The sequence below is a fragment of the Notolepis coatsorum genome (assembly GCF_963971535.1).
Source record: "Notolepis coatsorum genome assembly, chromosome: 8".
NCBI lineage: Eukaryota > Metazoa > Chordata > Actinopteri > Aulopiformes > Paralepididae > Notolepis > Notolepis coatsorum.
Genome location: NC_140172.1, coordinates 102,602,358 through 102,630,105, shown reverse-complemented (window position 1 = coordinate 102,630,105; position 27,748 = coordinate 102,602,358). Strand labels below are relative to the sequence as shown.

General features: G+C 44.0%; 2 protein-coding genes across 2 annotated transcripts; one reads left to right on the top strand and one right to left on the bottom strand.

The window, feature by feature from the left end:
* The first annotated feature begins 9 nt into the window (after window positions 1-9).
* rbm41 (RNA binding motif protein 41) lies at window positions 10-10,883 on the top strand. The gene is made up of 7 exons (XM_084319989.1): window positions 10-55; window positions 1,395-1,511; window positions 5,764-5,965; window positions 6,240-6,444; window positions 7,877-8,475; window positions 9,373-9,520; window positions 10,186-10,883. The coding sequence occupies exons 1-7, from the start codon at window positions 48-50 to the stop codon at window positions 10,377-10,379; spliced, it is 1,473 nt and encodes a 490-aa protein (XP_084176115.1). The 5' UTR covers window positions 10-47; the 3' UTR covers window positions 10,380-10,883.
* Window positions 10,884-26,393: 15,510 nt separating this feature from the next.
* On the bottom strand, window positions 26,394-27,236 carry cldn2 (claudin 2; the record flags this gene model as incomplete). Its single annotated transcript, XM_084320695.1, has 1 exon — window positions 26,394-27,236. The coding sequence occupies one exon, from the start codon at window positions 27,234-27,236 to the stop codon at window positions 26,394-26,396; it is 843 nt and encodes a 280-aa protein (XP_084176821.1).
* Between the last annotated feature and the right edge of the window lie 512 nt (window positions 27,237-27,748).

Below are 27,748 nucleotides of genomic sequence, written 5' to 3'. Positions count from 1 at the left end.
CCACACGGCCACGCCGCTGCAGGAAGAACAACAACATCAACGGAAGCATGCGACGGTAAGCAATGCCCTCACCCTGCTTCACATTAAAACAGGCTTATAGTGATTTATTACATATATTGTCACCCGAATCAAGCAGTTTATAATTAGACTGTATACGCATATGGCCAAAGAATGTTACAAGGTGTCTAGCTAACGTTAATGTTTGTAGCCGCAGAGTCGTTGTGCTAACGTTAGCTATTTTGGATTGCAGTTTGCAGACACCTAACCTCTGGACGAGAAGCTAAGATTAGACCGTTGTGATTGTATTTAAAGTCCTGACCCTGTTTCAAAAGAGAGTACAATTTTGCTGTAATGTGTTGGGCATAATGAGCTACGATACGAGGGTGGTCTTGGTAACGTTAGGAACGTAACAGTATGAACGTCTTCTCCCCAATAACACTTGAGCCAATCAAGGTTTCTAGTGTGTTCACATGAGCTGAAGTTGTTTATCTATCAGAGCAGTCTCAAGACCTTCTCTACTCTATCTGCCCTACTCTGTCCCCTATCAGTCTTCCTCTCCCGTGTCTCCCCTACTCTGTCCCCCTATCAGTCTTCCTCTCCCGTGTCTCCCCAACTCTGTCCCCCTATCAGTCTTCCTCTCCCGTGTCTCCCCTACTCTGTCCCCCTCTCAGCCTTCCTCTCCTGTACCTCCCCTACTCTGTCCCCCTCTCCTGTGTTTCTCCTACGCCGTCCCCCTCTCAGCCTTCCTCTCCTGTACCTCCCCTACTCTGTCCCCCTCTCAGCCTTCCTCTCCTGTACCTCCCCTACTCTGTCCCCCTCTCCTGTGTTTCTCCTACGCCGTCCCCCTCTCAGCCTTCCTCTCCTGTGTCTCCCCAACTCCGTCCCCCTCTCAGCCTTCCTCTCCTGTGTCTCCCCTACTCCGTCCCCCTCTCAGCCTTCCTCTCCTGTGTCTCCCCAACTCTGTCCTCCTCTCAGCCTTCCTCTCCTGTACCTCCCCTACTATGTCCCCCTCTCCTGTGTCTCCCCTACTCTGTCCCCCTCTCAGCCTTCCTCTCTTGTGTCTCCCCAACTCTGTCCTCCTCTCAGCCTTCCTCTCCTGTACCTCCCCTACTCTGTCCCCCTCTCCTGTGTCTCCCCTACTCCGTCCCCCTCTCAGCCTTCCTCTCCTGTGTCTCCCCTACTCCGTCCCCCTCTCAGCCTTCCTCTCCTGTGTCTCCCCAACTCCGTCCCCCTCTCAGCCTTCCTCTCCTGTGTCTCCCCAACCCTGTCCCCCCCTATTGCTTATTCCGTGAAATGTAATTGGGTCTACACATGGTTCTCATTCAAAACAATCAAATATCTTAATGAGATAACCTTTTAAACACCTTTCCCCTTCCCTGTTGTGTGTCTGACAGGGTGAGCCGCCACGCCTGTGAGGACGGCCCGGTGTTGGACGAGCAGGAGACGGAGGGACAGAGGCAGCTGCATAGTCTTCTCCTACAGCAGCTGGACACCGATGTGGACGTCGACCGGTGAGGGACTGTGTGGACGAGTATGGCTCTTCACTAGGGATGCCCCGATCACGTTTTTTGCCACCGATACCGATCACCGATCGTCGTGAGCCATATCGGCCGATACCGATCGTTTTTGATTAAAAAGAAATTAAAAATTGTTTTATATAATTTTTTTTTTTTTTTTTTAATAAAATATATATATTATATAATTAGACTTGTACTTGTATTATCTGCGAGTAGGCCTGCCGCGATAAGCAATAAATCGATTAATTGCCGCGATAATTAAAATGAATGCAATGATTTTGACGGGCGCGATTAATTGCTATTTGCGCGTTTGTTTTAATGAGGCGGAACCAGTGCCCCTTGTCAGTCTCTCTCCGTGTGGGGGGCCGCTGGCGTTACTACAGAGCACAGCACGGGAGCTCCGTGGGGCAGTAGCAACGCCACATATAGCTTAACTACATTTCTCAATAGTGTTGCTCCTTTTAACCAAGTAGCGTTATTTGTAGTGTAACGTTAGAATAACACAGAATAACGTTAATACAATTACATGCATCATTGTTTACAATGAACGGGTGGGGCTAGTCAAAGGACTGGAGACGGGGACAAGTTAAACATGAATTAATTTATTATAACGGGTCGTTTTCGAGTCGTGCTGCAGTGCCTACGCACCACAGCTATTCTATTATATACTGCTTTGACGCTTCCTCCTCATCGTTGATTGCCTGTAGTAGCTGCATCTAACGTTAGTAGCTAACGTTAAAACTAAAAAACACAACCGGACGAGACAAGTTGTCGGCTAGGATAATCACAACAATACTTCCGGTCCGGTCGGTGGGCTTCAAAATAAAAGTCTTAAACACCGGAAAAGACGGAGCGGTGGGCTTCAAAATAAAAGTTTTGGGAAATAAATTTCTCAAAAAAATGCTCTAACCGGTCGCAATAATATCGCTTATCGCGATATTTTCGGGGGCAATTAATCGCCCAGCAAAATGTGTTATCGTGGCAGGCCTATCTGCGAGACATCGCCACCACGCAACAAGTCAAAATGCTCGCTATCTGCAAACAGCTCCACTGTCTGTGTGTACTCTAGTAGCCCTAGCTCCAAAAAGGATTCTCCGGCGCTGCAGCGGGACCCTATTGCCTTGGTAACGTTATGCTTTGGTCATTTCACATTCAGCAAGCCCTCAGCTCGAATACGCATTCAATCAATGTTATAAGACATTGATATCAGGAGCTATCTGTAGCTACTGCTAGCCGGCTAGATGACGTTAAGACAACTATTTAGGTCGGCGGTTAGGTGGCCGAGCGGAGATTGCGTTCGTCACCAACCCCGGAGCTGTGAGCTGAATCCAGCTCACAGCTCCGGGGTTGTCACCAGCTTGGCTGGCCGTCTGCACTAATACAATTGGCTGTATTAGAGGGTGGGAGAAGCTGGCGGGGTGGGTCCGGGTCGTTGTAAACAGCGACTCCTACAGTTCGGTCGGGGCGCCTGCTAAGCGCGGATAGGACTTGAGGGGGATAGTGTGGTCCTCCCACACGCTACGCCCTCTCGATGAGAATCCACGCTGCCAGGTGAAAAGAAGCGGTGATTGGCTGGACGTGTGTCGGAGGAAGCACGTGGTAGCCTCCACTCTCCCAGATGATCTGACTGTGGGGGGTAAGTGCGCAGCGACCAGGAAGGGACTGGGAATTGGCATACGACTAACATTGGGATGGGAGAAAATCGGAGGAAAATGGAGGGGGAAAAAGACAAAAAAAAAAAAAAAGACAACTATTTAGTTCAATCGGACATTTCGTTTTGAACCGTGAACTAACGTCAGCTAACGCAAGCTAACGGAGATATCAACATGGGCTACTAGACTTCCTGGGGCATTTGTTGATATCCGGAGCTATCAGTAGCTAGCCGGCTAAATACCGTTAGACAATGCCTACTAAAAGTGAATAGTTGATTTTGTTTTGTTTAAACAGTAACGATAGCTAGGTAGCTAACGTTAGCTCAGGTCGAATGCACTATCTAGACTCAGCAGAGGAGGTCCGCGCGTCCTCTGTGTTTACAAACTCTACACGGGTACGGGCGGGGCTAGGGAGGAGGAGCAGTTTGCAGGTCCTGTGCGTCTGAGACAAGCGAGTGAGATATCCACTTGATCAGTTTCCGCGATCGGCGAATATGACTAATTATCGGAATTCCCCGATCGCATATTTATACTGATTATCGGCCGATAACGATCGGTGGCCGATCGATCGGGGCATCCCTACTCTTCACATCTCTAATTTCTCTACTTTCTTTTTTTAATATTGTAAATATACGCGTAGGGCTGTCCACTCTTTGTCGACGAATGGATTAATGGGTCGGTTTGGTCATAGTCGACTAGGATTAAGTCGATTAGTGTTCTTCTTTTTTTTACAGGGTTTTTTCCCATGCTGTATGAGAGTTAGGCTATTTCATAAAAAAGAAATGGTGTGTGAAGTGTCACATTTAAAAGTGTTTTGAATCAACTTTTGGATGTCGATGGCTTCAGCCAAATTCAACCCCCCGATTTTTTTTAAGTGTGTTGTTGAGGCAGTGTTGTATAAGGAATACAGTGAGACACAGTAATCGGTTGGGAGAGGAAGACACCGGAGCACACGGATGATCATCCTCGGATCAGTTATTATCAGATATGTTTCAAACAAGTGTCAAAACATATATATATTTTTTTTAATACTTTATTGTGTCAAAGAAAGTCATTTTACATTTAGGTATAGTATGTGTACGGTACCCACATACATAACTCTACATATCCATACTTGCATACGTACATACACACACAAATGTACATACGCATATTTTAAATCTTGACACTTTTTTTTTCTTCTTTTTAACTCATCACCCATACGAAGAACAAGAGACATAAACACAAACAAAGGGGTGAACAGCAGTATAGATCCTGGACTGGTATACATCTAGTATCCATCCCTACTCGTCCCCACATACATATACAAGAAAAATAACAACAACAGTGATAATAGCAAATAAATTAACACTTTGATCGCCATGGTTAAATTCATAATTTACCATCCCTAGCCAGCTCTATTTGTCTATGGAGAAGTTCCCCTTCTTTGCAGGGCTATAACTTTTTAAATTCTATTGCTAAATTGACATTATTATGGCCCATTCAATGTCCTATATCCATTGTTCAGGGTGTAGCAACGTTATACTTTTTCATTCACATATTCATACTAAAATATGGTCTAAAGTATGTTTTTATCGTTTTCTGCAGCTTTCTCCAGAACTTGATTTATAGCCCCAAATGCATTATATTGATGATCAAATACAGTTTGGTAGCGATCGGTGCCAGATGAAAAATTTCAACTGGAGGTACTTCTAGAAGTTACTACGTATCATCTGATATTGACCGGATGGGCGGGGGGTCGTTTATAATTCCGTGGGCAACGTTATATCATTCGTCTAGTGTGGGTCATATGGTCATCAGAGCAGTTTATATGGAACACGTTGGAAAATAACGCTGGATCTTACCATATCTTCCTCGCGCCGTTGGACGATCAGCTTGGAGTAGACAGTTTTCGATTATGGGATGTTGATATAGATGAACAATTTCCAGGTTGTATAATACTATATACGTCCAAATAACGTTGTTTATTGAGTTAGGGCGAGCGATTGATTATCCAGTGTGTTGAGATGGAGTCCGGCTAACGATCGCGAGTGCCCGGACGAAATATGGATGAGCACTTCCTGTTTGGCGCATCACGTCCTGTTGGCCGATCTGCCGATCGGCCACCAGATGGCGCTCTTGAACCGTTAGACAGTTGAGTGGAGCTCACCAGTACATCTCATGTCTCCGGAGGAGAAATATGATTTCGATCACAGATTTTTGAAATATTGATATCAAAGACGAGTTACGGCGTCTTCGGCAGAATGAGCATGGCGAGCAAAGACGAGTTACGGCGTTCCCGGCGATTAAAGTGTTAAAAATGAAATAATAGAGAAAAACATCTTGAGTTAATTCTCTAATCAAGAGTAGATTCTTCAGAGAGCACCACGTTTTCTATCATCTACCAGGCTGGTTGAAGCGTGTGAACTCGCACTAATTGGAATTAGGGCTGGGTGATGTCGTTTTGACGGTACAAGTAACAGTATTTTGTTTTCCAGTACAATTTCAATGTGATATTCATGTCTATTATATATATATTGTGGACATTACAGCAAAAATCCATACCATTGCATGGATCCATGACATTATACATTCATATTATTCGTCCCATACAGATGTGTAGCCAAGAAGCGATGTTTTGCTCCAGCGGCCCTGTACAAGCCGTTTGGGGAGCAGGCCGTCGGAGTGAGGAGCCTGTCCCAGTTCCAGGCCCTCCAGGACGGGGAGAAAGAGCTCGCCGGCCTGCGGGAGCTGGGACTCACAGACACCGAGATCCAGCTATGGCAGAGCAAGGATGCGCCTGAGACGGAAGAAAAGGTACATTTTGTTTGTGTAGCAAATTGTATATTACCTTGTTGTTTTAGCAATTAGGGGGGGGCTATTTCTGCTTTATTGGACGGTATATAGGTCGGAAATCACAGAATTAATTTGAGAGATGGGAAGATATTTGACATAGCCTAAGATTGGAATGGCCAGGTTTCATCTGTGTTCCAATCTGTTTCGAGATATTGAGCTTTAACATTTTCACATCCAACTGACCAAAATGAATAGAACTATTACAATTATTATTATTATTATTATTCCCTCTCAGGTCCACGGTGTGTGTGCGGCTCCGGCTGTGCGGCAGCAGCGGTTGCAGGTGATCAGAGACAAGATGGCGGCCAGGGAGGAGCTGATGTCTCGCCCACAGCGCTTCGCCGCCAGTCGGCCGCTGTCACGCAGGGAAATGGAGATCGAAAGGGCGCTGTTCCACGGCAGTGATCGCCTGGGCTTCCTCAACGCGCTTTATCACCGAGGTATGAGAAGAAGATTTAGAAGATCAACTTCATTGTCAATTCACACAAGGCAATTGAAATGTGTCTTTCCGCATATCCCCCTCCTAGTTGCACATACACACAGTCCCACCACACATGCATTTCTTCAGAGGTCAAGGTCCAAGGTGGGGGCGACAGTGGCTCAGGAGGTAGAGCAATCATCTGGTAATCAGAAGGGTCCTGCTTCGATTCTGGCTCCTCCCGGCAGCGTGTCGAAGTGGCCTTGAGCGAGAAACTCAACCCCTAACTGCTCCTGATGAGCAGGTTGGCACCTTGCACGGTTGCCTCTACTGTCGGTGTGTGAATGTGTGAGTGAATGCAGTGTTTCCCACAGGATTTTCACAGACTATGGGGGGTGAACCTCCGACCCTCTAGGTTTTTTTGTGTGTACATTTTAAAGTTAAATGCATCAATCTGGTGCACTTTGAGAGCAAAATAAAGAGGCTAGATCTATGATGAACTTTGTGCTCAAAACACAAAATTTACTAGACTAGTGCTTCCCAATCCTCTCCTCGAAGCACCCCAGCCGTTAGTTGAATCAGGTGTGCTGGTGGTGGAATTGAACAAATACATGGAACGGCTGGGGTGTCTCGAGGAGAGGTTTGGGAACCACTGGACTAGAGCATACATTTGAGCCATCAAAAAAATTAAGCAAAAGTGGTTACCTGTGTTGAACTGGTTTATTTTTTAGAAAATAAAAAAATATAGTGGATTACTATTATGACTACTACCACTGCCAATACTACTGATACATCCCTATTGGCAAACTTTATATAAAAAAAAATAATATATATATATTTTTTTATAAAAAGAAAGTTGGTTCATTATACAACTGTGGCGGGACTAATTAGACTGGCGGGCCGCCACAGTCTAGGTCATTGATGGGAAACCCTGGAATGGGCGAATGTGAGGCATAAGTTGCTATGTAAAGTCAGTCCATTTACCAAGGTGGCATGCAGTGCAGCATGCGAGGAGCAGTCTTGGGGTTCTGTGCCTTGCTCAAGGACTCTTTGGCAGAGATAGTTGGCACCATAGATGTAACACCAGATGTAATACCAGTCCCCCTCAAGTTCAAGTTTGTTTTTATTTGTCACATATAAACTTACATGTACTTCACAGTGAAATGCTTTGTTAAAGATTTGTTTATTAAGGACAATCCAAATGAATGAACATCATTTACATGAGTGTATGCGTAACATCACAGCATGATAAGGACCTAAATATGCCGGGAATAGCACAGGGCTAATTTCCACCCGTAGTCCTACCTGTTCTGTATGAGCCCTCTCCACTAGTTATCGTAACTGGAATACACCTTCCTGTCAGTACTGCTGGGGATCAAACCAGCGACCTTTTGGTTTCTATTCGACCTCTCTACCTCTCGGACACCTCTATTATTGTGTTTCTCTTTTTACAGAGGAAGATGAGCAGGAACGCCAGCAAAGGGCCTCCTCCTCAGATCCAATGGACTGTCTTTACAGAGACGTTCTCAGTGAGGGGAGAACACATGGTCCACTACGGGCCTCGGAGGAGGACGCTGCTGTAGCAACACACCCACCTCACCCTCCACCTACAAGTGTACTTCACCAATCACAGAGGCCACAGAAAGACTCTGACCTATCGCAGAGCTCTCAGAAATACACTGACCAATCACGGAGCTCACAGAAAGACGTCGAGCGATCACAAGAACAGGGTGACTGTCGGTCGGAACCTTTGGGAGACAAAAATGGATTCTCTGGCCGGTCGGAGTTGAATTCGACCGCCTCGGATCATCAAGCACACCCTCGGAACAGACCAGAGCACCACCAACGATTGGCCGCTCCGAAGAGGATAAATGTGGGCGCACCAATCGGAAGTCTGTGCGGAGCAGTGAAGGCGGGGATAGGTGGTCCACTGACTGTCGGGGGGGAAATAGAAGATATTCCAGATGAGGAGATTCTGAGGAATCGTGAATCGGAGGAAGGGATCCAGAATATCCCAAGGTTCAGGAATTATCATCCCGGGGAACCTTCTAAGGTATCGGGTTGAGTTTATATTTAATTCCCTTGATTTATTGATACCTTCAGTTCAACTTCAAATCTAACCAATGGGCAGATGTAAGTTATCTTTGCAAGATAGAAAGTGACATGACATTTATTTAATTAAATTAGTAGATCTAGTCTTTTATGCTTAACTGTAAAAGCCCATTGGAAGACACTGTTTCCTATTTGTGGTGGTGGCAAGCTGGGACAGAAGAGCTAGTATTGATAGTGACGTGCCAATCAAGTTTTTTTAATATTGAATATAGGCCGATACGCAGTCCCTGTCGGATATTTGTATTTTCCTAGATAATACAGTGCACACTTCTTCAAGTATATAAAAAGAAATGGCCTACATCACAACTTAATGGTTTTCATTAATTTTTTTAACTAAATAAAAAGGATTTGAATTTGATCAAAACTGATCGATTTAAAATATCCCACGATCAGCTCCCAATCTGATCGGGACATCCCTAATTTATGAATGTGTCATTGTATCCGTTTGGGAAATATATTTGTTGTGGGCCTGCTTGATATTTTGGTGGGCCACCGCAAATTATCCTATGTTTGTCCAAGGGAAGCCACAGCTTGGAGGATCAATAAAAGAGGGCGGGGTTTGAGACGGGTCAATTGGGTTATGTAAAAGAAACAAAACAAAAAAACACATTCATCGTCTCTCCATTCCATGTGTTCCCTTTACTCGTCTTGAAGCCAGTATTTACTGGCTATTCCCCCTTTTCCTCCAGTGTTTCGCAAACATCATCATTTGTGGTGGCCCACCATAATCAGCAACAGTTATGATCGGAGGAGGGCAGGGTTTTGAGATGGGTCCATTCACGTACTGCCTCTTCAAGCAGACGTTTTTACGTGTTCTGGTCCCTGTGGCTCTCCGTAGGTTCTGTGTGTGAAGAACCTGAGCGTGCAGGCATCTGTGGCCCAGCTGGTGTCCCTGTTCTCCAGGTTCGAGCCCCCCGATGGCCCGCCTCTCCTCTACCGCCTCCTGACTGGCAGACTGAAGGGTCAGGCCTTCATCACACTCTCAGGTAACACGCCTGGGAGACCTTTCCCGACCGGCTCACATTACATAGGGTGGAAAACAGGGCCGTGGTCCATACAGAGCTGATCTCGAGTCAGCTTCGGTGTGTTGGGTTTTAATAAGGTCATGAAGACGAGTGTTCCTGGTACACTGACCCCAGATCAGCACTCCTTACTCTGGGAGGCTTTTGTGAATATTGATCAAGGGTTAATGCTCGACTCTCTCAACCCTGAATGACTGGAGTGTGTTGGCTATTTTCAGATGAAGGAGCACCATCAGCAAAACAGTTTTATTACAATATTACGTTAATATTGAATAGAGCATTCAATAGAATTCAATAGAATAGAGAATGCAAAGCCAGACAAAAAAGGCAATACACTGCCATATAACAGGTTTATAAAGAGTTTTCATGTTTCTGCTATTATATCCAAAATTCCCAATTAAGATAATTATTTTTATAAATACCAGCAGAATTTCATAATATTGGCTTTATTTCTCTTTTTTTTTTTTTTTTTTTACATTTTAAGAGCAAATTTTTAAGGGTTTGTCTTGGTCTGCAGGACATTACCAAAGAAAGACACAAGAATAGGAGAAGCGAGGGATACGTGCTCGCCCAGTGTAAACACTGTTACAAGTAGCATTATAAGGTGTTTTTCATCTTTTATTCCCCAGATGAAGAAACAGCCCAGAAAGCCTTGGAGTTGGTCCACGGTTACAGGTTGCTAGGGAAACCCCTGGTGATGGAGTTTGGCCGTGAGCGGAGGGGCGAGGAAACACACAGGAAGGAGGGGGTGAAACGGGGAGAAAGTGAAGCTCCCCCCCGCCCCCCCACAGACACGGTGGCCCCGGGCCAGACGACAGAATGAATAATGGACCGGCGGTGCATAACTAAAATAGTAGCCTACCTCTAATGGAAACACAAGGACACGTAACCTACAGCCTCAATACGCTCGCGACCAACTGGCCCCATTGCATTGGATTGCAGTATCTTAATTATTCTGGACTAGTTTTCAACGGACGTCCTCTGAGCAGTTTGTTACACGTGTCCCTAGGGGGCAGGGCTGGGCCATATGGAAAAAATACATTAAATATTGCAATGTTTTCTGGGACCTTTTTCAATAACTATATAACCATAAATCACTATCTGCTTGATAATGAATTTGATCTTCAACATATTGATTCATATGGTAATAGTGTGTGATAACTGTATGATGAGGGTGTTTTTCAATTAACATTCTCAATATTTCATAGATCATTATCTTGTGAGACTTTAGTATTTACTTTTTTATAATCCGATTAGATCCACATTTATTGTGTGCATGTAATGGTAAAGTGTTGTTTAGATTGTAAACAATATACAATGTACAAGTGATTAAATGTGATATATATATAACAAGCTACTGATTAATATATGCTAAACTGATGTAGGTACAGTATAATTATGTAGAGTGATAAATATACCATGGTGGTAAGCCATACTGGCCAGTGATATAACTAGTAGGAGTAGGTATGGAATATATACAGGTATGTATGAGGTAAGTGAACAGGGATATATATGCAGATGTATCCAAATAGTTCTCCAAATGTCTTGGATACAACGTGGATACAAACAGTCATGCGTTTGGTCTGGAAGACTTCTTCAGGTACAGTGAGGGGTCTGGCCCTACAGTCCCCTAGAGATGAGGAGGGCCACTGCTGGTGTCCATGTGACATCACACCTGACCTGTCTCAAACCTGCCCCTTTTTCTTGATCCTCCAATCACAACTGTTGCTTCCCTCTGACAAACTGAGGTTTGAGATAGGCCAATGGAAGACACGGGTACACAAAACAAGGCAAGAGGAGTACATGTACACTAGGTATAGGACAAAAACTACGGTCACAAAAAGCACAACATATCCAACATTTCATTAAAGGCATGTTTCACTTAGTAGAACTTGTCAATATACAAAACAAACATGTTACCTTTCACTCAGAATTATCTTTTAGTTAAATTCAGCAGTAGGGTTATACTTTAAGAACTATATTTAGACTAGGTCCCTGAAATGAATGGAAGCGAATGGGGAGCCTGACACCTGGGAGGACTGGTGGTATTGACCGCAAATGACAAAGTTGCTAGCTATACTTGTAGATGACCTCAGACAGAGGTGTGACACCTCTTGACAAGTGCTACTGAAGTGAAATATCCCCTTGGAGACGTGGTATTCAAGCTATGTGTCCATTTTACCTCTAGTTTAGCTGTTAATCATAATTACCACTCCTTGGGTTGGGCTTCACTACCTCCAGGTCCTAGAAACTAATGTGATCGATGACTCAGTCCTGAGTAATGGGCTGCTACGACTGAGGTGGCATCTCTTCTTTTTTATGGAGCTTTTGTGCTTGATGGTCCTGGTGTGGCTTATCGTTTTTTTGGGGGGGACTCTTAAGTCTGTAATGTATGCTGATAAACCTTTACCCTTTTGTATCACGATTTACGTTATCAAGAAAATCCTGCATTGCAATCAATCACACAGACAAACAAACAGTAGAACCTTTGGCTGTGTTAACGTGACAGAGTTTAACATATTCATTCCTCCTACTCTGTTTCAACAACAAGGGGTTGTCAATTAACATTAGAGCCTGTGTCAACTTTTATTTGCATCTTGGACACTAGAGGGAGCCATATTCCATTCAGTGTACCTAAACACTTCTACCTCTTATTAACAAATGACACAGATATACAGTATGGTCAAGCATAAATAAACAGTTTATCATAGAATCATCACAAACTAGGATGGGAGTATTTGCTACTTACAATAATTATTGTCATTCATTTAGAAATAATTTACCTATCGCAAAGCCCCGCCCCCCTTGGTTACTGTTGTTCCGTCTGAGAGCCAGATACGTTCAACAAAGCTAGCATGGAGGGTCTCCATAACGTCGCCTTAACAGACTAATTTTGGAGCAATAACACAGCAATATCCTCCAGTTCCCGACAAAAGGGGTTACAATACGCTATGGAGGGATATATCCACAATATGAAGATTCAGAAAGAGGAGGGGCGGCTAGGTGGTGTAGTGGGCAAGGCGCTCGCCACCAATGCAGGAGACGCTGGGTTCGAGCCCAGCTCTCCGCATTGCTATCAGCTTGGCTGGTCGTTCATACTAACACAATTGGCAGTGTTAGGGGTGGGAAAGCTGATGGGTGGGGATCGGATGTTGTGGACAGCGACTCCTATAGGTCGGTTGGTGCGCCTGCGCAGCAGAATCAGGAAGCGACGGGGGCGGCGTCTCCCCCCCATGCAGACCCCCGCCGCTGAGAGATCGCGCTGTGCAGGTGGAAAGATGCGACGGCTGCTTCCTCGAGTACCGGAGGGGACACGTGATGTAAGGCTTCGTCCACATTGCAGCCGGCTTGTAGGAGGCATGGCCTAACAGCGTTCGAGACAGGGGAGGGTAGAATTGAACGATACGAAATTGGGATGGGAGAAAAATAGAAAATGGGAGAAAAAAGTTGATAAAAAAAAAAGGGGGGTGCACAACGACAATCGCAGCACTAGCATACAGGTCGCAGTGCAAAAATGAGAAACCGCATGAGTTCTGTAAAATTCGACCAGCACAATATTGTGGACCAGGCTTGTTCGTGTACTGCTGGGTAAGTTCTGCTTTTGTAATATCGAGTTGTGATTGCTATTGAAATCTTTTAGCAGTCAACATCTAGTTTATTTTTTTCATTTCAGATAATGATTGAAGAAGTGCGTCTAGTCGACGACGAACGAACAAAGGGCTAACGTTAAGGACGGCATTAGCTAGCTTGATAGGATGATGTAGCTAACGTGTCGACTAAAGACGCACTTCTTCAATCACTATCTGAAATGAAAGGAAAAAAACGAACCTACACATAGGCTACACTGTAGCTGATAGAGTTGTACCCTTCCTGCTGTCTTTTTTTTTGTTTGATCCACTTTTTCTCCCATTTTCTATGTTTTCTCCCATCCCAATTTCGTATCATCCAATTCAACCCTCCCCTGTCATGAACGCTGTTTCTTGCCTCCCACAAGCCGGCTGCAATGTGGACTAAGTCATACATAGCACAAGTCCCCTCCGGTACTTGAGGTAACAGCAGTCGCATCTTTTCACCTGCGCAGCTCGATCTCTCAGTGGCGAGGAGTAACGCGTGGGAGGCTCACGCTGCCCCCGACACTTCCTGATTCTACTGCGCAGGCGCACCAACCGACCTGTAGGAGACGCGGTCCACAACGCCCAATCCCCACCCTTCAGTTTCCCTCCCCGTAATACGGCCAATGTGTATTACTGCGGACGACCAGCTAAACTGAAAACAATGTGGAGAGCTGGATTCGAACACGCGAACCCAGCGTCTCCACATTGGTGGCGAGTGCCTTGCCCACTACACCACCTAGCCGCCCCCCTTCCTGCTGTCTTGTTGTACAAAAAATTGTAAATCGCTTTGGATAAACCAAGCTGATTTTTTTTAAATATATATTTTTTTACAGTATGCCAGGTTACTGTTCACATACTGTGGGCCTGATGCACACACTGGACATTTGGTGTGCAAAAACAAGAGATCGCCTCCACAAGCCAACCTCAACAATGGCACAAAGCCAGATAGTCTACTCTAGAGACTCGTCTAGATGGAAACATAGGTCCACCTGCATAGGGTGGATTTTTTTTCACCACCTGTTTTTTCTTAATCCTTGAAGTGTCTATTTTAACACTTTGATTACCACTGGTGAACATGGTAAAACGTGGTTAAATGCCACCACCCACTTCAATGATAGCGTTGTGAACGCATAATCTCTGTCTTAAATTATGGCTATGTGTCTAATCTGCCCGTCGTTTATCAATGACTTGTTTGCAGTCAACATTGTCGAAACGGATTGTTTTTTAATCGGTTCATTTCCGTTTTATAGCATTTTGAAAAGCCCTACTTTTTCAGGAAAATATATAGATTCTGTGATAATCGCCCTTTACTGGAATATTCTGGAATACACAAAAACGTTGTAATTTTTCGGCCTATTTATGAATCGTTTTCAAATAAACGCTAGATTATCGATAGTGTTGAACATAATGTAATGTACAGTCTCACATTTGATCATTGCGGGTATCCATACATGTGTGTATATAACCTCTGCGCCAGTGGTGCAGTCGTGATATCAGAACTGCCTGGACGCCACGTGCGTGCGCACGCGCATACATGTTCCCTCGCTTGCACACAGAACAGATGATTATTATGCATAAATAGTAGGAAACATGTTTGTATAGGAAATTACTAGTTTTAGTTTAGTTTTTGTAAATATTGCTTTGAAATAGAGAAGCTGAAAAAGGTAGCAGGATGTAGCCTTCAATATAAAGAAATTATATTGTCAACAGATATGGTTGAAAAACAAACAATGTTTTAAATGTAATTGTAGTTACAATTTCTTTAATTGAAGTAACTTAAACTAGAAAAGTAACTACAAACTAAATTAACAATGTAACTTAGTTTACAGAAGGACAGTTTCCTTCTGAAGCACAACTTAATGCCTCATCCTTCCAGTCGGGACCATTTGTCACATAGTGAGAGGTTCCACAGATCAAGCAAACCCCCACAGGGCTTGTATTTTGGTTTGGCTCTTCTCGTTCTTTGTTATGCTATCGGTATCCTATTATTATGCAAAGTCTAGGTGATAGATAAGTGCCGGGTACTTGGCGCACGGCGCGACGAGTCCAGTGAAAATTGTGAACGCATTTTTGTGTGCGTGCACATCCGTCCGCGTACTTCTGCTCAGAAAAAACTGCTAGGACGGCGTGGTACTGAGTGGGACCACCACTGCATCACTGCTCTGCGCATGTGCAATAAACTCTCTCCCTGCCCCGCCAAGTTCATGTGTAGGCGTGCGTCTTTGTTCCTGCAGTCTAACTCAACAAAAGTACATTAATAACATACCTAATAAGTATGTAGCTAGACATCCGTGTCATAAATATGAACAGTGCAACAGATAGTATATGTGTACCTATGCACGCTATAGAAGCGGGCTGAAATATCGATTCTCTCATTTCCTGATCAGCGGCACACACACACACACATATGGGCACGTTGATATATCTGAAAAAAGAGCATGACCAACCTCTATATACTGGTGGTCCTCCTCTACCATGTCAGCATGACCAACCTCTCTATATACTGGTGGTCCTCCTCTACCATGTCAGCATGACCAACCTCTCTATATACTGATGATCCTCCTCTACCATGTCAGCATGACCAACCTCTCTACATACTGATGATCCTCCTCTACCATGTCAGCATGACCAACCTCTATATACTGATGAGCCTCTACCAGCCAGCATGACCAACCTCTCTATATACTGATGATCCTCCTCTACCATGTCAGCATGACCAACCTCTCTACATACTGATGATCCTCCTCTACCATGTCAGCATGACCAACCTCTCTATATACTGATGATCCTACTCTACCATGTCAGCATGACCAACCTCTCTATATACTGGTGATCCTCATCTACCAGCATGACCAACCTCTCCATATACTGGTGATCCTCCTCTACCATGTCAGCATGACCAACCTCTCTATATACTGATGATCCTCCTACCAGCATGACCAACCTCTCCATATACTGATGATCCTCCTCTACCAGCATGACCTACCTCTCCATGACCAACCTTTATAATACTGGTGATCCTCATCTACCATGTCAGCATGACCAACCTCTGTTTCCTTTAAAGCCGACATCACTTTCAGGTTATCATTTTCTAATTCTAATTTCTTCTCTTTTTCTGTGGAGCTTCCCCTATTTAACAAGGGAGCCCCTTCTGCTGATGCTGAAGCACCGCCTTGTCGGACCTCCACAGAGAGCCTCGCACGGGATAGAATATGATTGGACAACGCGGGGCGTGGTTTTGCGAAAGGTCAATTACACCACATTTACCATGTGGTGTACATGTCTTATTTATGCAGACTGATCCCGACATCTGGTCTTTAGTGAATCCTGGCTAAAAGCATTAACGACTCAGATGTAGCTTTAATGGGCTACAACATTTATAGAGTGGACAGAGTTGGAAGGGGGAGGGGGTAACACATTTGTTTTAATCGTTCTGTGTCTGTTCTGAATTATGTCACGAGACCAAGATGTTTGGAGTTCAGATGGGGCCTACATCTGTGGTTGTGGTAGAGGTCTACAGACCCCCATCTGTGGATCTGGGTTCCATAGATGTCTTGGCGGATCTTCCTTCTTGTTTTTCCGATGAAGAGTTAATAATGGTAGGTGAGGTGAGGTGAGGTGACAAGCTCTGTCCCCTTGCCGAGAAGCCTGCCCGTCATTCCCCACCCAGCCCAAGGCTGAGGATGCAGGTCCTGAGAGCGGCCGAGAGGAAGTATACGTTTTGTATAATTTTGTAAGAAATCTCATGTATAAATTCATCTGTTGAATAAATGACTCTGGAAATTAGATCATTCTGGTTTTAATGGACATTGGGTTCAGTGCCAAACGTTACCACTCATCTATGTGGAGACATTGGCACAGCTGTCTATTTGTGGGACGTTGATGTGTATTTTAAGTGATAATGTGTATTTTTGCCTGTTGTGTGTAATTTTATATAGGTTGTGTATGTTTTATTTTTTTTATCTGGACCATGAGTCTGTAATAAAGTTTGAATTTAATTGAGATTGTTGTCGCTGTAAATGAGGGTAATCAAATAAAGGTTTGAAATGTAATTAAATCGGTAAGAGTTCCCATTAGTTCCTGTTAGAAATGAATGTACTTGAATCCTATTATCAGGCAATAAAAAGAGATACTGTATATAAAGGCTTCAGTGGTGTCATGATACTTGACACCATAGATACTTGACACATCATCCTATGTGCCTAATGCCTCTCTGGTGGCACAGCCATGTAGGTTCTTACCATGTGCATGACTTCAGTTATGGTGGTCCTTGACTTGTGTTAACAGTGTTAACATAATGGGTTTATTTGTGACAGCCCACCACAATATCATACAGGCCCACAACAAATAGATAAAATGATACAATAACAAATAAGTTAAATCCCATCCGGCATGTATACATAGTCCTACTCTGCGCAACTGTGTATATAACCTGTGCCAGTTTACACACTACCGCAATCATAAGAACCTGTGTATATAACCTATCCCAGCTTACACACTACCACAACCATAAGAACCTGTGTATATAACCTATCCCAGCTTACACACTACCACAACCCTAAGAAACAGTTTATATTACCTGTCAAAGCTTACACACCACTGCAACCCTAAACATCTATATATGTGTGTATATTATGTGGGGACCCCATGACCTGCACAAAAACAAAGCAAAAACACTGCTTTAGTCTATAAGAAAATGTTTACAACTTATTTGCTGGTTTGTACATTATGTTGAACATAATACAATATATTGTAGATAGTGTTTTCAGATTGTGTTTGTGTTTCCCACAGTAAAGTGTGTTTGTGTGGCAGAACATGTGGACATTCTCCAGGCCATTGAACCTATATAACTTGAACCAGTTTTTCCCAACACTCTCTCTCTCTCTCTCTCTCTCTCTCTCTCTCTCTCTCTCTCTCTCTCTCTCTCTCTCTCTCTCTCTCTCTCTCTCTCTCTCTCTATCTCTCTCTCTCTCTCTCCCTCTCTCTCTCACACGCACACGCACACACTCACATAGCTATCACATATTCCACATAAGACACTCGCATCCACATAGCCTTCTCTGTCTGCATACCTATTCACACACGTACACACATTTTATCTCTCTCACTCACTCACACACACACATTCACACACACACACACACACACACACACACACACACACACACACACACACACACACACACACTTACATCCACGTAGCCTTCTGTCTACATAGCCTTCTCATATGTCTTTATTCTGTCTACTCCTGTATAAATACTTTGTTAGCTTGCCATTCTACAGAGATCTAGGGTAACCTTGCTGTAACCTGGGTCTCTCCATGTTGCAACATGTCATTAGGTCAGTAAACTCCGCCTCCATGAATAATCTGGTAAGAAAGGATTTCACATCACCCACCAGTAAATGGGAACAGTTTTAGTAGACCTACAATTGTGAACGATGACATTGGGTTTGCAGTAACAGCATATTGATAGTGATATGTCAAATGTAAACTTTGAGGGTCTGAAATATACAAATACATCAAATAAAGTGAGTGATCCACAGTTCAACTTCTCACACAATCACTTGGAGTGACAGGCAGGTTGAGCTGTTGAGCTAATGTTTAATATTTCAGGTTCTAGTCAATTCATATTTCAGGTTTACCTGCTCATTTAATACAAAAGCAAAGGTTTCTGACTAGGATAATTTGGAATATTGGTCATTCTGTCCTTCCTTACACTGAAAAATATGGATAATCATTAGAGAATCCATATTTTTCTTTTAGAGTCTAATGATGAGTTTGAAGTGGTATATAAACATTTGTAGTTTTCATGAGATATGTTGACAAGGTGAAAACAATAATCCCTTTGACAATGTATTTGACTCTTTAACCTCTTAACACTTTCCCTGCCACGCACTTTGAGCATCTTATACCATTCTCTGCCAGTACTGTAAGCCTATGGAGATGTTCACCTTCTTTGCAGGGCTATAACTTTTTAAATTGTATTGCTAAATTGACATTACTATGGCCCATTCAACATCGATTATCTATCATTCAGGATGTAGGAACGTTTTACTTTTTCATGCATACATTCATACGAAAATACCGTCTAGAATATAAATATGTTTTTATCGTTTTCTGCAGTAATTCCTAGAACGTGAGATATAGGCAGAAACGCATATATAGATTATCAAATGCCGTTTGTTGCCGATCCATGCTATATTAAAAATTTCAACTATACATTATCCTAAACGTTATGACTGATCATGCGCGGATGAACGGAGGGGGGGGGGGGGGGGTCGTTTATAATTCCGTGATCGTTGTTAAATGCTTTATGTAGTATGGGTGATATAGTGATCAGAGCGGTTTGCATGGATAATAATAAACAAACAGGCTGAAAGTAACGTCAGCGTCCTCTTACCGTTGGGCGATGAGACTGGAGCAAAAATACCATTTATTTGACGGCGATCGAGTCGATCCATTTCCCTTTGTATAATAATAATACACGCCCAAATCATGTAGATTATTGAGTTATGGCAGCGATTCATATCCACAGTGTGTGGCTAGAGTCCTGCGACAATATGTGAGTGCCGGACGCATTTCGGAGACGCACCGAGGTCGACTCGGCCATTTCCGGTTGCTCATCCACCAGGGGGCAGTATTGAAGCGTTGCAGAGTTGTGCCGAGTCCCACTGCATCAGACCAGGCTCCGTGAGGGAAATATGAATAACATGGCGAAAAATTAAATATGATCATAATAACGTCGTACGCCATGGATTGGCAGAATTTGCATGAACTTGAAACCCGTCGTACGATGTTTATGGCGCAGGATGTGTTAACGGAGGATGATTTCCCCATATATAGAATTAAAGCCCTATTTGTTGCCTGTCGGTTGCCATTTCAGGCGACAAAATCCGTTCAGCGGTTCTCGAGTTACGTGCCGATATGTGAGGCGTGCGCCAAAGTACACGGCAGAGTCAGATTACCACCCCGACTCCCGAGGCTCTAGCTCTGTCAATCATTTGGCGATCTCGAAAATGATTGGACAGGGTTGTAGCCAATGAGTGTGGCCTACCAATGATACCCCACATGGGGATGTACCGTGCGAATCAGGGATCAAAGTGAAAAGTCACGAGCGAAAACCGGAAGAGAAAAAAACGCAGAATGAATTGAAGTCAATGAGGAAATGGTCTACTGGAGAGCTTTTTTTTTTCACAGTTTACCAAAATTGCTCCTAATCACTCATTTCTGAACTGATGTTTATGATGTATGTATAAGGCTTCAGGCTATGGACCCAGGGTGTCTTCCAGCAAAACATTTTGGGAAATACTATATTTGGATATTGCAACTACTACAGAAAAACGTGAGTAACACGTTTTTCTACAACTCAAGTTCAGACCTATGTTACTCTATTCCATTAGCACTAAAAGTGTTCTGATTATTGTATCAGAAACTTCAGAATGTTATCTTTCAAAAGAGACCAGGCTTATGCATGTGCTATAAGTATAAAGTATAGTATTTTGGTTTGCAAAAAAAGTATGCAGTCCACAAAAACGAAAAAACAAAAATGGCCACTTTTTGGGGCACCTGTTCAATTAAACCCAGTCATGAAGGGGATATGTAGATAGTGGAGGAGACAAGTTAAGTGGAAATGGGGGTGTAGTGGGGGGTAGGGGACCACTTATTTCTAAGTGGTCATTCAATGGTCTATATCACTATTTTTTATTTAACCTTTATTTATCCAGGCAAGCAATTAAGAACAAATTCTTATATACAAAAGCAGCCTGTCCAAAAAGTAAAGGCCTTTTGTGGGAAGGGGGGGGGGGCTGTAACAAAAACAAGGTTATGTACATGCATACAAGTAAATAAAATACAAAATTACAGTAGCAATAGTATACAAGGACAACAATAAATAAGGGAGAGAGAAGGAAATGGAGAGAGGGAAAAGATAAAGGGAAAAAGATAAATGAAGAGTGAGAACCAGAGGGAGAGAGAGGGAGAGCGAGAACCAGAGGGAGAGAGAGAGAAGAAAGGGGGAGAGGGAGGGAGGTAGGTGAGAGGGCTTAGGGGGAGGAGAGAATAGTCTGAGGGTTATGCGTGCGATTGGGAGGCAGATACACAATAGGTGCTCTGTCTACACTCTATAATCACACTCAGACAGTAAGTGATCTGTCTACACTCTATAATCACAGTCAGACAATAGGTGATCTGTCTACACTCTATAATCACAGTCAGACAGTAGGAGCTCTGTCTACACTCTATAATCACAGTCAGACAATAGGTGATCTGTCTACACTATAATCACAGTCAGACAATAGGTGATCTGTCTACACTATAATCACAGTCAGACAATAGGTGATCTGTCTACACTATAATCACAGTCAGACAGTATGTGCTCTGTCTACACCAGCAGTTCTCAAACTACGGGTTGTGACCCAAAGTGGGGTCGCAGGTAGGTGACAGCGCATTGGCAACAACAAAAAAATTCAGATCGAGTTTTCCACCTGGCAGCTGTGTGTATTTGCCATGTCTCGCCCCTTCATCAATGGAGGCCGACATACGTATTCCAATACACATCTCACTACACCCTGCGCATTTATAATCGTGGGAGGGGGGTCTGGTCTTTTGTGTGTAACCTGGACTTGCAATGGATAGGTTTGTTGTCAGAAGCGTTGCTGGTTGGCCGCGATGAAATGGGCTCTGCCTCTGCGCATAACCTCTCGAGGCAGAGTATTCGCCCTTGGTTAAGAAGTGCAGATTTTCCTTGCAGACAAAAACAACACATTGGCAGAGAAATGTGCTGATAATGAGCTGGAAACTCCGTTAGTGGCACTCCAGGATAATCAGCTGCGATTTGGGGGTATTTACTCAGCTTGATGGCTTGTTGTAGGATTGATTGATTGATTGATTGATTGATTGATTGATTGATTGATTGATTGATTGATTGATTGATTGATTGAAAAAGTTTATTAACAGATTGCAGAATGGGTACAGTACAGTACAGCTCAATACATACAATTGTTAAGGGGATGCAGACCAGAGAAAGACTTTCGTCTTGTTTACATCAGGGTCCCCCATTTTCAATTCATCATAACATAATAGGAACAGAATGCAGGAGGCGCTCAATGATATTTCATGTGACGAGCTACTGAAAGTCAAGTTCACTGGACAGGCCCTCGCAAAGTTCTGTATATCAGTCCGGAACGAGTACCCAGTGTTGTGTAATGCTGCGCTGATAAAGCGTGTCCCCTTCGCGTGTAGTCTTTTACCAACACACTTGCAGTTCCGCGTTCGGGTTCTGCGATCTGATTGGCCACGCGTTTAGTTCAGTTAGCTGGATAAACCATGGCCACACCCTCGCAAAGAAATGCCAGCTCGCTTCCTGAAATAATTCTCACAGTCTAGATCCCATTCTGAATTATGTTTTTGTGCTTCGTTTTTCTAGAGGGGGCTTTTGAAATGTAAAATAATAGACCTAAAATGCTGATACTAAATGTACTTTGTCCTAAATAATGCACGTTATATATACGGCGCTTGCGAGGTGCAATATACACATTATGTGGTTATTTTAATAACGCGCAGCATTGCAAATGTGAATCCCGCGGGGATGTTTTTAATGAATGAAACCTATCGCTCGTTTGGCTCTGATTCCTTTCATATTCGACGCTGTGGATGTTTAACGGAGCGCCTGGATTTTGTTTCATTCAAGCATAAATTGAAGTCTTCATGCGTGGATTGTGGATATGAATTACGACGAATCTGAATATGTGGATTGTTGAATTGTCACTGTCACTCACACGTTATTGTGATATTGTAACTGGGATTCAAATGTTTGAGGAGATGCACTGTTTGATTTGATGACGTGGACGTGACTTGAGAAAATTAATGAGAAATTGCAAGCCTTTGAGGTTTTGATGAATGCATTTGAGAAAATGCATTTATCTGTTCAAGCACTGTTAGTGTTATCTGATGATGAACAAGAAGGTGATTAACATGACTGGTGTCACTGGTATAAACCAAAGGTTAATCAATTCAATGCATGTATGGATGATGTCCGAAACAGATTCAAACCTGATTAATAGTGAAACTGTATATAGCCTCCCTATAATGTGTATATCGCAACTCGCGAGCGCCGTATATATAATGTGCATTATTTAGGACAAAGTAAATTTAGTATCAGCATTTTAGGTCTATTATTTTACATTTCAAACGCCCCCTCTAGAAAAACGAAGCACAAAAACATAATTCAGAATGGTATAATGGAATCTAGACTGTGAGAATTATTTCAGGAAGCGAGCTGGTATTTCTTTTTGCGAGGGTGTGGCCATGGTTTATCCAGCTAACTGAACTAAACGCGTGGCCAATCAGATCGCGGAATGCGGAACTGCAAGTGTGTTGGTAAAAGACTACACGCGTCCCCTTTGCATCAACATATACCTCTGTGAGGGTGGATTTTCAGAGTAGAAGCGGATCTCTGCCAAAGTGCACGTGAGTGCATTTTATTTTCATGTTCTGGCAAAAATGTTGGCTAAATATGTCTCGTTTTATAAATGTGTATACAGAAACAATTCCATTGCTTTTGTTGATAATATTCATTAATTTCATTGATAACATAGTGCTGTAATTTCATTTTCGAAACAACGTGTGCTTTTATTTTGATATTCCTTATTTCCACGTTGAAATTACGCAATACATTAAGTGTGGGGTGACGTTGCCAAAAAAAATCCTAAATAAAATGGGGTTGTGGTATAAAAAAGTTTGAGAACCCCTGGTCTACACCCTATAATCACAGTCAGACAGTAGGTGTGCTCCTCCCCCACTTCCAAAATAACATTAAAACACTGGGTGGAACCTAATACTAGGAAAGTGTTTCTAGTGTGTTATACACTGAGTACACACTCAACAGATACCCTGTCATAATGGCCTTGACCCGGTTTATATCTGTTTAGTGTTCCCTCTGGTCACCGTTATTGATTAGTGCCACAGTAGCACTCTGTTTGCTTGTTTAAGTTTGCTTTCCCGTGTTTGCCTTCAGTTCATGGCTATGATCTTTCTCTCGTTCTGGAGTGGGAATCTCACTGTAACAGACACTAGTCTACAGTGTTTTTGTGTTTGATCAAACTTTACATTACTTTTGAATTCCCAGCCATTTCAGAATGTTGTTTTTCAAGAAAATTAAAACTAGTCACAGGCTGCTGCCGAATATTAAAAAGTGGTATTTTAAAACAATTTAAGTGAGCATTACAACAATTTGGTGCTGATTGTAAAACTGTTTATACAAGATAATTTGGTTCCACGGAATGTACAGAAATCCGTCATTAACCGGCAGAGGCTTGGCGAGAAGCATCGTGGATCATGAACACGTATACATGTACAACACAAGGTTGTGAAAAAACCTCTAAACAAAACACTGACAGATGTGTTGAAAGGTGACACAGGTTAACAGTACCACATCATGAAAGGCCCAATCCGTAATCCAAATGTAAACAAATGGATATAGCCCAACCGAAAGAAAGAAAAGGAACAGAGACATGTTTTCATTCTCTGGTTGTAAAAGGTTTGGCGTACAGTACCTATATTCTGATTTACAACTGCTTTGGAACGTTCCAAAATGGTTCTTTTACAACTACAACTCAAAGTCTTCAGGAATGTATGTGAATAAATTCCCTCAGTCTTGATCTGTCAAAAAGAACAGAGATAAAACAGATGGAGGTTGTTGCTGCCCATTGATTTGTTTTTCAATTCAAACTTAATCTCACGTTGGCAGAAATATTATCTTTGCCGGTGCGTCGGTTCCAAAAGTTCATCCTCTCCAAACTCTCCATCAAAACGGACACAAATCTGATGGACACATCGTCAACCCTGGCCAACAAACATAATTATAGTCCTCATCGAAAAATTATTAAAAACAGACATAGATGGACAGAAACAATGGATAAATGTAGCCGGGCCCATTGCCAGAAAATATCCCACATTGGTGCTTTAATGAATTTTGTGTCATTTTGTGTCACACACCTTCCGGTATATGTGTTACATCCTGTGTTATTAAAAAAAAATTGTGTATGACAATAAAAGAAGAAAAAAAAGTAGGATTACTGGTCTAGAGTCAGCTCCAGTCTTTTAGTTTGAATAAGGTCACTAAGACAAGTCTTCCCATCACTGACCCCAGATCATCACTCTGACTCCAAGGATCTTTGTGAATATGGGTCAGGATCTATTGAAGCATAAAGAGATTACTGTAGAAACAGACCTGGGAGCAGGTGTGCTTGTGTAGGAGGCTGAAGGGTTACTGTAGAAACAGGCCTGGGAGCAGGTGTGCTCGTGTAGGAGGCTGAAGGGTTACTGTAGAAACAGGCCTGGGAGCAGGTGTGCTCGTGTAGGAGGCTGAAGGGTTACTGTAGAAACAGGCCTGGGAGCAGGTGTGCTCGTGTAGGAGGCTGAAGGGTTACTGTAGAAACAGGCCTGGGAGCAGGTGTGCTCGTGTAGGAGGCTGAAGGGTTACTGTAGAAACAGACCTGGGAGCAGGTGTGCTCGTGTAGGAGGCTGAAGGGTTACTGTAGAAACAGACCTGGGAGCAGGTGTGCTCGTGTAGGAGGCTGAAGGGTTACTGTAGAAACAGGCCTGGGAGCAGGTGTGCTCGTGTAGGAGGCTGAAGGGTTACTGTAGAAACAGGCCTGGGAGCAGGTGTGCTCGTGTAGGAGGCTGAAGGGTTACTGTAGAAACAGACCTGGGAGCAGGCGTGCTCGTGTAGGAGGCTGAAGGGTTACTGTAGAAACAGACCTGGGAGCAGGCGTGCTCGTGTAGGAGGCTGAAGGGTTACTGTAGAAACAGACCTGGGAGCAGGCGTGCTCGTGTAGGAGGCTGAAGGGTTACTGTAGAAACAGACCTGGGAGCAGGCGTGCTCGTGTAGGAGGCTGAAGTGTTACTGTAGAAACAGACCTGGGAGCAGGCGTGCTCGTGTAGGAGGCTGAAGGGTTACTGTAGAAACAGACCTGGGAGCAGGCGTGCTCGTGTAGGAGGCTGAAGTGTTGTTTTCAGTCCAGGCTTTGCCACTCTGTGAAAATACACTGTTTCACATGTGTGTGAGGAATTATACCACACTATACAAAAAACAAACAAAATACTTTGACACTAAATATCCACTGGAGAATACAGTTAGTGGTTGTACATCAAAAACACATCATAAGCAACCGGAGAGTCAGAGAGTCCTACTCTCAGACAGCAAAGTGGAAGGGCGTTATCTTCAGACGTACCCAGTGACATCATATCCTGCTCCAGGAGGCTTCTTGGAGCCCGGGGCCTCGTGCGCACTAGAATGATGGGTGCTGGTGCTGCTGTTGCGGACCAGCGTCTGGAGTCTGGTAGCCATATTGGTCGCCGCGGTCTGGAGGGTGGGGTTCCTGTAGGTCTGGGAGCTGGTCCGGACCCCTGGTCCGGCTACTCCCCCCGGGACCCCCGCCATGCCGGGGTAGGGGTACCCTCCGCCGTGCCTCCTCATGGGCCGAGCCCCGCCCTGCTGCTCCTCGCAGCACGACGCGCACAGCATGCCCCCTCCCAGCATGGAGATGAAAGCGGCGGCCAACCCGATGTACAGACACTCGCCCAGCTCAAACTTCATGCTGGGGGGGAGGTCGGGACGGTAGAAGGTCTGGACCACTTCGTGCGTCGTCCATGCCACGGGTATGAGCGACAGGAACCCCGCGGCGAGGAACAGGGTCCCGCCGGCACCGGCCACGCGGCTTTTCGCCGAGCCGGTGCCCTCCAGGCAGACGGTGCACTGCATCCCCAGGCACGCCGTGGCGATGGCGAGGAAGGAGAGCACCACGGAGATGACCATCAGGGCCCTGGAGGCCTGCAGATCGGACGACAGCGACAGCATGGAGTTGTAGGTCTCGCACTGGAAGGCCCCGGTGCTCTGGTAGACGCACTCCATCCACAGGCCCTTCATGTTGGCCACCGCCGTGACGATGTTGGACCCGATGTGGGCAGAGATCTGCCAGTAGGGCAGCACCGTGGCGACCAGGGTCCCCAGCGTCCCCAGTAGACCCAGGAAGAAGCCCATCAACTCGAGGGCTGCAGACGCCATGCTTCAGGACGTGGCTATAAGATAAGATACAATAAGACATCATATTTAAGATAGATAGATCTAATATTATATGATCATTTCAGTCCCTGTCAACAGTTTTTTCATATATGTTACCCTTATTATATGATCATACATGGCTTTATGTGACATTTCAATAGATCAATAACTATTAGTCAGTGTTTTGTTGTGTGCTGCCTTTCCAAAAAGGTTGATATCAAAGTCTGTTTATTATATAGATATCTCTGGTGAAGACAGTAAGAAATGTGCTTACTGTCTTCACCAGAGTCAGACAGGAAGATAGATACCAATCTCTTCTCTGTGCGTTCAGTACAAAACTATCCAGCTACAAGCTAGCCTAGCTTAGCACAAATGAATGGTAGCGGATACGGATCAACTAGCCTAGCTTAAAACTCAGGGAGAGGTGTTGTAGCCAACAGCCAGGCTATCTGATCCGTATCCACTTCCATTAACCCTCATGTTGTGTTAGGAATTGGCACCACTGACCGTTGTTA

Bases quoted from the DNA above. Each gene is read 5' to 3' on its own strand.
- rbm41 (XM_084319989.1), top strand. The intron at 8,476-9,372 runs GTATCGGGTTGA...GGCTCTCCGTAG, and splicing joins ATCCCGGGGAACCTTCTAAG to GTTCTGTGTGTGAAGAACCT. The intron at 9,521-10,185 runs GTAACACGCCTG...TTTATTCCCCAG, and splicing joins GGCCTTCATCACACTCTCAG to ATGAAGAAACAGCCCAGAAA.